At 40.6% G+C, this 15,563-nt stretch overlaps 1 protein-coding gene and 1 long non-coding RNA gene across 2 annotated transcripts in view; one reads left to right on the forward strand and one right to left on the reverse strand.

The window, feature by feature from the left end:
* LOC124863878 (microtubule-associated serine/threonine-protein kinase 1-like) overlaps positions 1 to 15,563 on the forward strand; it is a 97,913-nt gene that overhangs the window by 79,409 nt on the left and 2,941 nt on the right. The window contains exons 10-26 of the mRNA XM_047358417.1: positions 1,069 to 1,201; positions 1,290 to 1,357; positions 2,009 to 2,085; positions 2,201 to 2,409; positions 4,059 to 4,197; positions 4,290 to 4,422; positions 6,962 to 7,127; positions 7,297 to 7,398; positions 8,367 to 8,489; positions 8,904 to 9,013; positions 10,459 to 10,619; positions 10,702 to 10,952; positions 11,045 to 11,260; positions 11,347 to 11,576; positions 13,589 to 13,711; positions 13,803 to 13,936; positions 14,034 to 14,221. Coding sequence (XP_047214373.1) covers positions 1,069 to 1,201; positions 1,290 to 1,357; positions 2,009 to 2,085; positions 2,201 to 2,409; positions 4,059 to 4,197; positions 4,290 to 4,422; positions 6,962 to 7,127; positions 7,297 to 7,398; positions 8,367 to 8,489; positions 8,904 to 9,013; positions 10,459 to 10,619; positions 10,702 to 10,952; positions 11,045 to 11,260; positions 11,347 to 11,576; positions 13,589 to 13,711; positions 13,803 to 13,936; positions 14,034 to 14,221 — 2,563 coding nt within the window. The remainder of the gene's footprint in view (positions 1 to 1,068; positions 1,202 to 1,289; positions 1,358 to 2,008; positions 2,086 to 2,200; positions 2,410 to 4,058; positions 4,198 to 4,289; positions 4,423 to 6,961; positions 7,128 to 7,296; positions 7,399 to 8,366; positions 8,490 to 8,903; positions 9,014 to 10,458; positions 10,620 to 10,701; positions 10,953 to 11,044; positions 11,261 to 11,346; positions 11,577 to 13,588; positions 13,712 to 13,802; positions 13,937 to 14,033; positions 14,222 to 15,563) is intronic.
* LOC124863887 lies at positions 12,289 to 14,086 on the reverse strand. Its single transcript, XR_007037208.1, has 3 exons — positions 14,009 to 14,086; positions 13,652 to 13,705; positions 12,289 to 12,845 (listed from the first exon to the last, which is right to left on the reverse strand). It is a non-coding gene; the product is annotated as an uncharacterized LOC124863887 (long non-coding RNA).

A 15,563-nucleotide genomic window follows, 5' to 3' on the forward strand; every position in this document is an offset into this window, starting at 1 on the left:
AATCTGATTTTTGAGGCTACGATTCAATTTAAAATCGACTTTTGATTAAAAATGATTGGATTCATAATGATTTTGGCTTCAATCTATGGGGGGGAAAGAATCCTCATTATCTCATCCAGTCTGCTTTGCAAGACAGAATAACAAGTGGAGACATTAAAGTGTTTTTGTCACATTTATTACGTTTTAAACATTAATCAATGCTGCTTAGATTGTGGCACAGCTGTGAAAAACTTACAGAATGGTATGTTGTACCTTGACTCCACTGTCTGCAACATGCAGATGAACCCCTCGTAAGTCTTTTGAAATGAAGGGAGCGAAAGATCTGGTTATTATTTTTTTGCCCATTCGAAGTTGGAACATAGTTTGGTGAAGCGCTGCAGCATGTATTGGTCTGCCGGTGGTGGCTGACTCTTCTGTGTCGGTTTTCAGACTTGTTAAATCGATTTTGAATCGTAGTAAATTGGAATCGGGATTCTTGTGTAAATTGATTTTTTTGGATTTTTTTGGCCCCTAGAAAATAATATAATTTTTTTATAAAATCATCCTTCGCCCTATTGGCATTGCATAAAAAACACTCCTTACAGTTGCTGACCAGCTTTTTTGATGTTTCTACTAGTATTTCAACAATTTATCTTTGGTTATGAGCTGAAGGTCTTTGAGGCTGGAAGTCTTTCTTGCCATCACCTTAATCTTTAGCTTCCTCTGCAGATTCTCCATCATATTCAAGTCAGCTCTAGTTGGGCCACTCCAAAAATTTTATTTTTACTTCCTTTCAGTCGGAAGCAACATGTTGGCAAAGTAAAATGATTACTTTAAACCTAAATATGCAAGGGGTATGAATATTTTGGGCTTAGCTGTACAACTTCAAAAGAAGCTCAATCTCTACACCCATTTCACAAAACTTTGAATTTATATCGCTCAGTAGTAACATTTCAGACTGCAGAAAGAAATCTTGGAGCTCCCCTAGAAGCACTGACCTTTTATTTTGAATACACTAATTAATAAGAAGCTCTACAAGTTTACACTTGCTTATATTACCAGTTCCAACCCTACTGTTCTGGTCTCCAGGAGTTTAATCCAGAGGAGTTTTACCATCTACTGGAAGCAGCAGAGGACCATGCCAAGGAGGGACATCTTATGAAAACTGACATTCCACGTTACATCATCAGCCAGCTGGGACTGACAAGAGATCCAATAGAAGGTTAGGGACCAGAACCACGTAAAAGGGTAATATATTGGGAGAGAAAATGACTGCCAACTGACTTAACCAAACATTTGTCTATTATCAGATATGGTGAACCTGGAAAGTTACGACAGTGAGGGACCATTAACACCTGAAACAGACGACTCGACAGAGGTGAGACTCAAAATGTTTTCTCAGTCATTCAGAGCAGTGCCTCCTTCAGTTGGGGGTCACGCTGAAGATCAGTGGGAGGAGGGTGGTTTTTAGGATGGATGGATGGATGGACCATTGTCAGGTTTGAAATCTGGAAATTAAAATATGTTTCTATAGTTTAACTATAGAACTACTTGTACTTTTTTTCATGCTTTAATAGACCTGTAGTGTAAAGAGATTTTCATTGCTAGTTTGGAATGTGTCCAAATAACGCCTTTCAAAAAATTATCCAGTGTAGGTAAAGATATCAGATTTACAAACAGAAATAGATTCTGGGAAAACTGCTTTTGCATTCGTGATAGATTAAAAAGGCAGCATCTGTTCTACAGTTTTTTAGTAACCCCATTGCCCCATTTTCTAATTACTCAGCATGGATGCAACTAATTAAGCTAATTCCTGCTGACAAAGAGTGATAAGGGATACCCTTATCACTCTTTGCTTTCTTTTTAGCATAAGGCAAGCTTCCAATTTAAAAGAAAAACATTAAAAACATGGGTTTTAGACCAAAGAGAGCTTGTTTCACATGTGGAATTAACATTTTTAGCATTTCTGGGAACAAGTTAAGCTCGCCCTGAATCATATACATCACAGTAGCTGCTCTGTGATCCACAGGGAAAGATCAGATCAATAAAACCACCAGGAGAAGCAGACTTCCAGACCATCAAGCTGATCAGTAACGGAGCATATGGGTAAGCAGCTCAATGTAGCATCCTTTTTAATCTGCCCATGAGCATGTGCTTAGATGCAGGTGATGCTCACATTAATGGACCAGGGATGCTGTGTGTGTTTTTTCATGTGAACTAGGGCTGTGTACTTGGTGCGTCATTTGGAGACACGCCAACGGTTTGCCATGAAGAAGATCAACAAGCAAAACCTGATCCTGAGGAACCAAATCCAGCAAGCCTTTGTGGAAAGGGACATACTCACTTTTGCAGAAAATCCCTTTGTTGTTTCCATGTTCTGTTCCTTCGAAACCCGCCGTCACCTCTGCATGGTCATGGAGTACGTGGAAGGTGAGGCTCTAGAGATGGAGACCTGGATGTACAAGTGTATAGGAGCTTCTGAGAAAGATAACTGGAGCTACAACATTTTAAAGATAGATGCTCGATCCCTGACTACACTTTCAATGTTTGTTTGTAAACCTTTCCCATTTTGTGTGCAAAATATTTATCATGAAGAGTATTTGATCCAAGTTTTTTATTTTTTTATTTATTTAAAACGTTGAACATATGGTGCCATGTGAATGTATGCAAACCCCTTAAACCTTTTCACAATTTGTCAAACTTCAGATTTTATGTGATGTCCAAGCACAAAGAAATGCATAATTGTGAAGTGAAAGGGAAATGATAGATGGTTTTCAACACTTTTTCACATTTAAAATTTTTACCTTTTATACCTGACCAACTGCTAAAAGAAACATCCCACACCATGATACTGCCACCACCATGTTTCATGCTGGGGATACAGTGTGCAATGTTAGTTTTCCACCACACATGTTTTCCCAAGAGTTACATTTTGGTTTTATCTGATCTTCTTCCGTATATTTACTGTGAATCCTTCATGAATGGGGAAAATGATAAACTGGGCTTCTTATGACTTTCGTCTTGCCTCTTCCTTAAAGGCTAGATTTGTGACTACTACTTGTCCTGTTGAAAGACTCTTCCACCTGAGCTGTGGATCTTTGCAGCTCCTTCAGAGGAACCATGGGCATCTCGGCTACTTCTCTGATCAATGAACTCAATGCACAATCTGTCTTTTTAGGTTGGTGGTCACAACTTTATAGGACTGCAGTTGTAGTACTCTTTCCATCTTTGGATGGATTGAACAAAGCTCTGAGAGATGATCACGCTTGAGATATTGTTTCATAACCTCACCCTTTCTCCCTGACCTGTTAAATTACACACAGTTAAACTCTTGGTTTTATTTGTAGGGACGTTTTTGGAATCATGCATGCTTTATCTTCGGCTTCACTGTTCTGCACTACGTTTGTGAAAAAAAAACCAAATACCTTAAGATTTGTGTTTGAAATATGACAAAATGTGAAAATGTTCAGTATGGAGGGGTGCTGGACAGATGAATACCTTTGGATAAATCCTCATTAACTTCTTATAGTTCTACTATAAGGCGACTGTGGCTCAGTAGGAAGAGTAGTCATCTTGCAATCAGAAGGTTGTGGGTTTGATTCCAGCTTCCTCCTGCCATATGTCAATGTGCCCCTGGGCAAGGCACTTAATCTCAAGTTGCCTACTGATCTGCATATCGGTGTATGAATGTGTGAGCGTTAGTGAATGCGATTGGGAGAATGTGGCTCTAGTGTAAAGCGCTTTGAGTGGTCTATATGACTGGAAAAGCGCTATATAAGTTCAGTCCATTTACTATCACCAGCAAACACAGTAACAATGATTCTAACTTCTGCACGCAAAAGTCTGCTGTTTTTCTGTTGTAGTTGATTGTCCAGATGATTAATGTCTGAGCACCGGATAATGTACCGGATGACATTAAGTCTCAAAGAGGATGACTCAAAGAACAGTCATCCTCATTTACAGAATAGCAGTTAAGCACAATTCTCGCCGGCATTTGGACTGTTGCACTTTCCCTTACATGGGAGTTATAATGGTTTGTTTTGGAGAGGCTGACGACACACTGGGCTCTCTGTCTGCAGGAGGGGACTGTGCCACTTTGCTGAAAAATATTGGGGCTCTGCCTGTGGAAATGACACGCATGTACTTTGCAGAGACTATCCTTGCACTGGAGTACCTACACAACTATGGCATCGTGCATCGAGACCTGAAGCCTGACAAGTAAGATGGAGTTGTTTTACCTAGAAGCGTTGTTGGAAAGTTGCTGTTTCAGAAGAGTTAAAAATGCTTGTTGGTGTGGTTTCTATTCACAGCCTCCTAATAACGTCAATGGGACACATCAAACTGACTGACTTTGGTCTGTCTAAGATAGGACTGATGAGTCTGACCACCAACTTGTATGAAGGACACATAGAAAAGGATACACGGGAGTTTTTGGATAAACAGGTATGTGTAGAGAAATGGACAGGGATAATTGCCATACTAAAGCTTCCACTTGATGCATGAGAAGCACCAGTATGTATAAAAATCATATCATTTCTTTGATAAAATTAAATCATTTTGTCAGTCTCACATCTCTAAAATCTATTTGTCTGAAGGGGAAATTCTCTTTTTCAGGGAGCCTAAATTGTGCACTCCAAGGAAAAAAAAAGGAATAAATTATGAAAATATATTTATTCTCAGAATCACCATATTAAATCTTGTAATTGGAAATTGTATGATTATATTGCGGCTGCACATTGGCACTGTTGGTTGCACTTCCTGCCTTGCAGCAAGAAGATCCTGGATTTGATTCCCAGCCTGGGGTCTTTCTGCATGGAGTTTGTATGTTCTCCCCATGTATGTGTGTGTTCTCTCCGAGTACTCCTGCTTCCTCCCACAGTCCAAAAGAAAACATGACTATTAGGTTAATTGCTCTCTCTAAATTGCCCTCAGGTATGAGTGTGTGTGCATGTGTCTTTGTGTTGTCCTGTGATGGATTGGTGAACTATTCAGGTTGTACCCCACCTCTTGCCCAATGACTGCTGGAGATGGCACCAACTCCCCCGCAACCCTGCAAGGACAACCGGGTATTGATGGATGGATGGATGGACGGTTGGATGGATGATTATATTGCAACTAGATTCATTAATTAACAAGACAAAACCTTCTGAAAGGGTTCGAGAACGAACATTCAGGTTCAACTGATAAATGTTTAATTTTATCAGAAAGTCTCTCTTTCTCTCTTTTTCTCTCTCTCTCTCTCTCTCTCTCTCTCTCTCTCTCTCTCTCTCTCTCTCGATAGCATGATGTGGACTCAATGCTTTGTCTGGAGTCTGAAAAGCATTTTGAAGAAGTCATGAGAGGGGTCCCATTAGAGCAACTAAATGTTCAGCATGTAGATAAAAGGTTTCTGTAAAATCGATTGGGCACAGCTTCTTGTTTCTGTGTGTTGTTGGTCAGTCTGCCATTGTGTCCTTCAGTCTCCGTTCTCTCTCTGGCTCTCTCCGCCATCTCTTCTCACACTCAGAAGCTCACAGAAGTTAGAGTAGTGTGTTTTGACACATCTCTATCAATAACTATTAGGAAAAAGTTGGCTACTATTTTCTCAAAACCCTTCAGTTACTTTTCTAGAAGACAGAAAGGCTTCAAAATAAACAATAAAAACCAGTTTAGAGCAGATGTCACTGACTACTTACATACATAGAAATATATTTAGAGGACAATGTTGCTTTCTGTTCACTTTTAACCTTAGCAGAAAGAACATTAAAATTTTACTAAATGTTTAAACATTTAATCGTAACAGTGTCATTACTGCATTTGGATAAGCTCAAAAGCTCAATCTGTGGATTTTTTCACAGTCTAGGTCAGAATAGTGAACCGTTTACTGTGTGCATAAGTATGTTCAAGCTCAGTTACTGCGTATTTCCTAGTGCTTCCTATGTTTCTGTGATACAGTTCCTTGCAAAACTGTTCATATCCCTTGAACGTTTCACATTTTGTTGAGTTACATCCACAAATTTCAGTGGATTTTAGTGCGAGGGACATAATAGTGAAGTGGAGAGAAAATGCTAAATATTTCCAAGAATTCTTTTACAGATATCTGAAAACTGTGTCGTGTGTATTGAGCCCTCTTCACTCTGGCATCTATAAATAATATCCAGTGCAACCAGTTGCCTAATTAGTAAAGAGTCAACATGTATGTAATTTTATTTACAAATAAAAACCACAGCCAAATTTAAAACCATGCATTATCTTCCTTCCACATTTCATTGATACATATTGGTCTGTCACATGAAACCCCAATAAAATCTATTGAAGCTTGAGGGTGTAAAACCTGAAGGGGTATAAATACTTTTGCGAGGCACTGTACTTCCTAATTTAACAAATAAAAAACCAAAAATTCACAATCAAGCAGGCCTTTCTGTTTTTTTGGCAATGGCTGAGGATAGACTGATTCAGTATGATCCAAGCAAAGTTTAATCATAAGGGGTTCATTTGATGTCTCCTTTTTTCTATGAAAAGATATTCCCTCTCATTGTGCAGCATTCATATCTGAAGCCTGATAAAATGAGACCTGTAACGGTTGGCGGAACAATAGACCAGTATTTCCCCAGTCATCACAATCATACGGTGCCTCTTTTAAGTGCAGCTTTTATTCGCAAGCCTCTTTATTCTCTGCTCCTGCTTTGAATGCTAGCCTCATTATTTCCCATGCTCACATCATAGCAGCCAGAAATCTGTAAGCATTTACTGCGTGTCCATCTGCACATGAAAACACACACCGGGGGGCTTTCATCTAGTCTTGGCATCTGGGAGGGGATTTACTTGGCCAAACATTATGTTTCTGACGGTGCTGTGCCTCCAACTCGCTGGAACGTTTTAGTCAGAAACAGATAAAGGAAATGTACACATCTCTTTAAGAAAAGCAAGGCTGAAACTAACTGTAAATAAGGTCATAACAGACAATAACTGTGAATTCAAGAAGGTCTTGTTTTTCTTTTAGGTGTGTGGAACTCCAGAGTATATTGCTCCGGAGGTGATTCTCCGTCAGGGTTATGGGAAGCCAGTGGACTGGTGGGCTATGGGCATCATCCTGTATGAGTTTCTGGTTGGTTGTGTGCCTTTCTTTGGAGATACTCCAGAGGAGCTCTTTGGACAAGTCATCACAGGTGAGGGATCCAATGTCTTGTGTGACGTGGACATTTCTCCTTCATGTGGAAGACATTCTAAACAGATAAATGAGCTTACTCATTTAATCTTCATGGCAGAAATATTCTCCATGTTTACCTCTTCATCACAATTTTGCGATCTCAAACTCTTCCCATTGTTTCACTGTAGATGACATAGTGTGGCCAGAAGGAGACGAGGCTCTTCCTGTGGATGCCCAGCACCTGATCTCCTCTCTGCTGCAGACAAACCCTCTGGTGCGACTGGGCACAGGTCAGTCACCTTCCAGCAGGATGCCATCCCTAAACAAACAGCTACAATGTATGGGATCAAGGGATTCAAACTCCAATCCTTGAGAGTCAAAGTCCTGCAACGTATAGATACAGTATTTAAACACACTTGAATCAAATGAATGGTTCACTACCAGGCCTTTGCAAAACTTCAAATTGAGATGATGTGATTCAGGTTTGATTCAAGTATGTTAGACCAGGGATGCATCTTAATTTTACAGGACAGTGGCTCTCAAGGACTGGAGATGGAGACAAATGGCCCAGTCAATGTCCAGACATAAATCCAATTGAGAATCTGTGGCAGGCCTTGAAAATAGCTGCTCAAAGGCATTAATTCAATTAAACCGTGCTTAAGTTATGCAAAGAAGAACAGGCAAAACTTTCAGTCTATAGATCTGCAAGGCTGAATATTACATTAGACTTGCATTAACTGGAGCAATAGGTGGTTCCGCAAATGATAAATTCAGGGGAACTGAATACAATTGCCTGCCCCACGTGCTGATTTTCATTTAAAGTTTTCCTACAGTGAGGTGCTGTAAAACTGACCCAGTAAACTGCATGGTCTGATACGCTAGCAATAATAAACCAAGGCAGCTGTTTCTCTGCACATCCTCATGCAACATGCACACTTTGGAGTTAGAATGTTTTTACTGCAGCATTTTGTAGTGGAGCCCTTTTAGACTAAGTTGTTGGTACTCTAACTTTGGTGAATGGTACAAATTCCTCCCCCACCACAGGAAGTACCCCCTGGGTACCCTTAACCTTGGTACTCGCTGATCTGAAAAAAACTGTTGGTTCGGCTCAGTGGCTCGGTTTAGTCAAACAAGTCAGCTTCTGTCAGAGTCAGAATATACCTACGGGCTTTAGGGCTACAGTCATCATCTACCTGACTCTCTGTCTCCTCCTTTTTTATGTATGCACTCACCTCCTTCTTTTCCCCATGCCTTCCAGGTGGTGCTTTTGAAGTCAAGCAGCACTCGTTCTTTGCAGAGGTGGACTGGAACAGCCTGTTGAGACAGAAAGCAGAGTTCATCCCTCATCTAGAGTCAGAAGAAGACACCAGTTATTTTGACAGTGGGTTCACCCCCTAAGACATGCAAGCTGCCCATAAAAAGTTGGATTGCAGGCAAAACTTTATTGAATAGAATTCAATAAAATTCAGAGTTAATAAAACATCCCCATTGTCTTCACCCCAAATGTACTCATCAAATGTAATTGTAATGTAATTGTAATGTAATTGTAATGTAATTGCAACAAAACATTTCTTAGCAAAATGAGTGTTATTAAATTGAGTCAGTTTTGCAAAAATGAGAAATTATTGTCTAGATTTGGATTTTTGACTGGTTTTAGCACATTTGAAAAGGGCAGTTTGCAATAGCTGGATATACAGTATATAAGAACTGAGATTATGCAGACAGAAGTGAATATGGATGGATCTAGTAAAATTATTTCTAACTTTTTAAATGTTTTTCCACTTCTCATCCTCAGCCCGGTCTGAGCGCTACCATCACGTGCAGTCATACGACGAAGACAACACCAACGACGATGAACCAGTGGAGATCCATCGCTTCTCATCCTGCTCCCCTCGCTTCAGCAAGGTCTGAACCTGACAGACACAGTGCTGATTGGAAGTTTGCATTCATTCATTATGGACATGGATGTCATATTTATTGTAGTGCAACAAAAGGTTGGTTTGGCTATTAATAATTAATAAGTGCCAAAGGCAATTATTAACATTTAGTCATTTTAATCAAAATTACCACATCAGGGCACTAGCAGATTATTGGGAATTAAAAGCCAAACAGCTGTCAGTCTGCCTGGTGAGGTGTGGTATTATAGAGCAATAGATGAAGGAGTGAATTCTCATAATTTGGCAGACGGATGGCGGGCCTGATGATGTCACATCCGGGTGAGCTAACAACAAAGAAAATAGTGGCTGCTGCGCTGTTTAGCAACCCTTTCAAGTCCCACGTATAACTTTATTTATAATTAGAGACAACACAATTTATTTGTTTCTCTGGCTAAAAAGTTTTAGTAGCTATCAACAAGCTTCTGGCATAGCTCTAATTGAATGTTAGACAACTTTTAAGCACTGTCCATAAATTTTCAAAAGGGTTGAGGTCGGGGCTATTCCAGAAGTCTAATATTAGACTGCTTTACCTATTCCAAAACCTGTTTTGATGCATCTTTAGGATCATTGTCTTGTTGGATCAACCAGCTGTGTCCATATTTTAACTTTCTACAGGTCAATATAACATGAGGTTCCATTAACATTGTGCAATGTACCAGTACCACTGATAGTAAACCAGCCCCACAGCATGATACTTTGGGGCTTGAACCCAACTAGGTGTTCTGACAGGATAGAGATTACCCCACCCTATCAAAACAGTCTTTGAAAAAGGATAAATCAGGTTAACAAGCTTCTGGAATTCACCCAATCTTAATCTTAACTAAAAGTTATGGACTGTACTTAAATGTCAGGTCTGCGCCAGAAAAACAGGCAAGTTGAATGAACTCTGCCACTTCTGATAAGAAAAGTATTCAAATATCCTGCCAGAATGATGCCAGCTGATGGCTACAAAAAGCATGTGGTCTGAGGCACCGCAGTGGCACAGGTGTAAAGCACAACCCATATACGGAGGCTACAGTCCTCGACTCAGCCGTCATGTGTTCGAGTCCCGGCCCGTTGACCTTTGCTGCATGTCTTCCCCCTCTCCCTCCACCCCATTTCCTGTTGGTCAACTTACAAAATAAAGGCCACTAGTGCCACAAAACTTTAAGCAAAAATGGTCTCTCTGTTATTTGCTCAAATACAGAAATACAATAGTATTGGGAGTACATATATGTAATTGAGTCTGCATTGCAGAAGTTCAAACCTCTGGATTTGAGAAAAATCATTAAAAGGCCAAAATTTAAATTACACATTTGTCTACGAGTGGATATAAATTTTCTGACCAGAATTGTATTTTAATATTTTGTCCATTCCCTCACTTTCTTTAGAAGTACTCTAAACTCCTAACCACATTGCTGTGCCAACCCATAGGTGTATAGCAGTATGGAGCATCTGTCCCAGCTGGAGCATAAAGCCCACACTGTGACTCTACGAGAGCATAAGGTCCCCCGAGAGGACCGGGTAACCAAGAGAGAAAGCTTGGGAAGTGTCACCCTACGAGAAAAGAACTGGAGGACAAGTTCACCAGAAATGTAAGCGAAAAACAGCCAGTTTACGTTGTATCTTTTATCATCTGCTGCTGATGTTCTAAGTATGGCTGCTGTGCTTTTTCAGGAAACGACTGTCCTGCTCAGAGTCCTTCTTCACTGAAAGTGACTCTAGCCCACCGTCTGGGGCCCGCCGGCGCTTCTCCGCCCTGATGGACATGAGCCGCTTTGCCTCACCTCAGGAGCTGGAAATCGAGCCGCCTGGTCTAGGTAAGCAGCCTCCTGTTAAGACCAGAGGCGCTTCCCTGGAAGGAGCTGTCCCCTCTCATGGAGACCTAAGAACGTTCTTTAAAGATGGTAATAGCCACACAGCAGCAGGTAAGGTCCTGCCCTCCCAAATAGGATCTCTTATCCATGCACACCAGGAGCATCTATTTACAGTTTGGGTTCATGGTTCTGCTTTGTCACAGACAAGCTTTTGAGACCTGCTGAAGCATCATTGCCACTGCCAGGCAGTCTGGGACTTCATGATCTCCAGGGGCCCCGTGGGGCCACTACAGACCTGGTGTTGCGGAGGGTCCGACACCAGCAGCTCTCGTCTGAAGGAGATAAGAGTAACTCACGACCAGGAACTAAAGTCATAAAATCTGCTTCAGCTACTGCTTTGTCGGTCATCATTCCAGCAGGTGAAGCATCACCTTCAGATTTAACAGGAAATTAACAGAAAAAAAATCCCAGAGCAGAACCTTAACTCTGTCATCTTTCTCCTCAGTGGAGCAACATGGTGCCTCCCCACTGCCCAGCCCCATGTCTCCTCGCTCCCTCTCGTCTAACCCCTCTTCCCGTGACTCCTCTCCAAGCAGAGATTTCTGTCCCATGGTGAATGTCCTGCACTCTCCTATCACCATCCACCGCTCCGGGAAGAAGTATGGTTTTACCCTTCGAGCGATCCGAGTCTACATAGGAGACAGTGATGTTTACAGCGTGCATCACGTGGTCTGGGTAAGAGCGGATATGATGCGGATGAACATGCTTTATTTCACAGTATGAATAAATATGTTTTCTAGGATTTCAGGAGGCAAATATTTATATTTATATATATAATTTATATAGTATGACAAACATTTTAAGAAGGATGTTAATTTTTTGTATTTATATAATATAAAAAAGATTTTACAGAGCCTTGAAAATCTATTTATTCTTTTTACACATTTCACCACATTACAACCAGAAACTTCAATGCGTTTTGTTGGGATTTTATGTGACAGACCTGGACAAAGTGCTGCATAATTGTTAAGTGAAATACAAAAGATGCAGTTTTCATATTTCCTTCACAAATAAACATCTAAACAGTGTTGCATCCATTTGGACTTGGTCCCTCTTTTGTAAAACGTTTGCTACAACGTGCTAAGTCTTTTAGTATATCTCTCATCAGCTCATCAACAACTGAAAATTTTGCTCAGTCTACTTTGCAAAAATAGCCCGAGCTCATTCAGAGTGAGTGGAGAGCATCTGTGGACAGCAATCCTAAGGTTCTGCCACAGATTCCTAATTGGATTTAGGGCTGGACTTTGACTGGGCGATTCTAAAACATGAAAATGTTTTAATCTAAACCATTCGATTGTAGCTCTGGCTGTATGGTTGTTGACCTGCTGAAAGGTGAATCTTTTGGATCCTCCAACAGTTTTTTTTCCTCCAGTATTTCTCTATTTGTAGCTCCATCCATCTTCACGTGAATTCTGACCCACTTGTCTCTGCTGAAGACAAACACCCCGAAGGAGTAATGCTGTCATCCTGATGTTTAACAGTTGAGATGGTGTGTTCAGGGCGATATGCAATGTCAGTTTTCATAAGACTATTTGCACCTTCTTTTCCATGCTTGCTCTGTCTCCTTCATGGCTTGTGAGAAAATTCAATGCATTTCAGGTAGATCTGTTTCAACAATGGCTTTCTTCTTCATCCTTTTTCTACAAGAGCCACATTTGTGGAGTGTGTGCTTTCAGTTACAAATCTCCTACCGCTCTGAAATCTGTCCGCACCTCTCTTTTTATTATCTTTGGGGGTTCCCTAGTTACAATAAACGTTGCTCTCTAAAGGATGGGAAAAACAACTGCAACATAAACAGGTCATATACACCATTATCTTGTAACAACACACTTCCACAGTCTCCCCAATCTTAAGATCAGTGTGTCTTCTGTTCAGCGCAGCCACCCTCTTTATGACTTCCTCATCTGTGATTGCTTCCTTCTCAGCTCCACCTTTGATCCTTGCCTGCAGACAAATTCATCACATCCTTACTCACACATACATCATGAAAGGTTATAAAGATCAAATTGTAAAGTAAATAGAAAAGGAAAAAATATAAGATAAATCTATATACAATTATTCCAACAGCGTGCATAACTAATAGTCCTGTCAACAGATTCATTCACCAGAGCTGTGGATCTCTTCAGGTGCTTCAGGGTTACTATGGGCCTTTTGGCTGCAGCTCTGATTATTGCTCTCCTTGTTTTGTCTGTTAATTTGACTGAATAATTGATGAAATGAAGTTTGGATATTGTTTTTTTAACCTAACTTCAATTTAAACTTCTCACAACTTTCTCCCTGACTGTCTGCTGATTTCCTTGGTCTTCATGATGCTGTTTGTTCATTAATGTTGTCAAACAAACCTCTGAGGCCTTCACAGAACAGCTGGATTTTTCTAGGATTATATTTGACACAGATGGACTCTGTTTGAAAATGAGGCAACAGTTGCTTGGACAGGATGTTATTTATTAATATTCAGAGTTGTTTTTTAAAACCACCAGGAAGCAATGAATAATTTAATGTCGTACTTTGTGTTGGTCTGTCGCATAAAGCCCATTAAAGTTTGTAGTTGTACCATGACACAATGTGAAAAGGTTCAAGCACTGCAAATGTATTTGGCTGGCTTGGTATAATATATTATTTTTTATGCATTTTATTATCTGTCTTGTTGGCAATTAATGAAATTATATTCCCTTGTTCCTTTGCAGCATGTTGAGGATGGAGGTCCTGCTCAGGAGGCTGGACTGAAAGCTGAGCACCTTATCACTCACGTAAACGGGGAGTCAGTCCATGGTCTTGTCCATACAGAAGTAGTGGAGCTCATCCTGAAGGTTAAAAAGAACAGTTATGATAAAATGTATCTGAAAAAATGTTGCTTGCACAATAAACTGATTATAATGTGTAAATATGTGCAATCCATAGAGTGAAAACAAAGTTACAGTAACAACCACTCCCTTTGAGAACACCTCCATAAAAGTGGGTCCTGCCCGCAAGACCAGCTACAAATGTAAAATGGCGCGTCGCAGCAAAAGGACGGGAGTCAAGGAAGGACAAGAGTACATTCTCACAAAACAGATGTTTTTCATTAGAATAAAGTCTACTCCTGCTCTAGTTGAAGTTTTACTCACCTTGTGGCTGTTTTTTGTATTCCAGTAAGAAACGCAGCTCACTGTTCAGGAAAATCACAAAGCAGTCCAACCTGCTCCACACCAGCCGGAGCCTCTCCTCCTTGAATCGTTCACTTTCTTCTGGAGACAGTCTGCCAGGATCCCCCACCCACAGCTTTGCTGCCCGCTCCCCCACGCAGAGTTACCGCTCAGCTCTCGAATCCCCTTATCTGGGTAAGAAAATGAACAGTTAAATAAAAGCATAACAGCATGTTTCCCCAGGACCTAGAATTAGGCAGAAAAATATTAGCCATAAAGAATATTATTTTATTAACAGTACTTTAAAAGAGCAACTCAAATGTTGTACAGAATCACCACTCACAGGATGATGTTTTTCAAGCATTTATGTCTGACATTTTTATGGTTATGTCTTACAGCAAATGAAAACCAAAAATTCAGTTTTGAAGTAATTTTGAATATTACATAAAGACCAATAAAAAGAATTTTACAAAGAAGTTTTATGATATGACCTACACAATCATAAGAAAGATAGGTGACCTTATCATCGTCCAGCAGTCAGTCACTGAATGTTGAGTGAAAGGAGAAAATTGGATAAACAAAATGCCAAAATGAGAAAACTGTAGCCTTGACAGGATTGGGAAGCAAAGCCCGTGCATCATTTCGGAGAACTACAGCCAGACCCAGTGGTTCAAGAACCACCTCACACAGACGTATCCAAGACATCCAAGAAAACTGACTCTTTCCTTGTGTTAAGCCACTGCTGAACCAGAAGCAACATCAGAAGTGTCTTACGTGGGATAAAGAGATAAGGCACTGGACAGCACCTATCCAAAATCCTCTTTTTATTCAGATGAAAGCCAATTGCATTGCATTTCATTTGGAAATAGGTTCCAGAGTGTGGAGGAAAAGTTGAAAAGCACAGAATTCAAGTTGTTTGGGGTTCAGTGGGACGTTTTCACAGTCAGTGATGAGTTTGGGAGCCATGTCATCTGCTGGGGTTGGTTCAGGAAATGTTAGCGCACTTCATGCTTCCCTCTGCTGACAAGATTCATGAAGATGCTGACTTCATTTTCCAGCAGACCTTGGTATTTGCCAACAATACCAAAAGTACCAACACCAGTTTTAATGACCATGACATCTCTGTGGCCAGCAAACCTTCCTTACCTAATTGTCAAGAGGAAGATGAGAAACACCAAAGCTAACGATTCAGACAACCTGACAGCTGCAATCAAAGCAACCTGTGCGTCCATTACACCAGAGTAGAACCACAGGCTGATTGCCTCCATGCCACACTGCACTGATGTAGTAAGTTATGCAAAAAGAGCCCAGGCCACGTCCTGAGTGCAGTTACTGTACATGGACATAAACTATATTGCCACAGGTATTGGGTCACACCACAGAATCAATGAATTCTGGTGTTCCAATCACCTCCATGGCTGCATGTGTATACAGTTTGGTGTGGAGTCCTGACCTTAACCTTCTTGAACACCTTTGGAATGAACTACAGCAGAGGCTCTAATTCTGGTTTTCTCATCTAACTATGAACACACTCCTA

This window comes from Girardinichthys multiradiatus, chromosome Y (genome assembly GCF_021462225.1).
Source record: "Girardinichthys multiradiatus isolate DD_20200921_A chromosome Y, DD_fGirMul_XY1, whole genome shotgun sequence".
Taxonomy (NCBI): Eukaryota; Metazoa; Chordata; class Actinopteri; order Cyprinodontiformes; family Goodeidae; genus Girardinichthys; species Girardinichthys multiradiatus.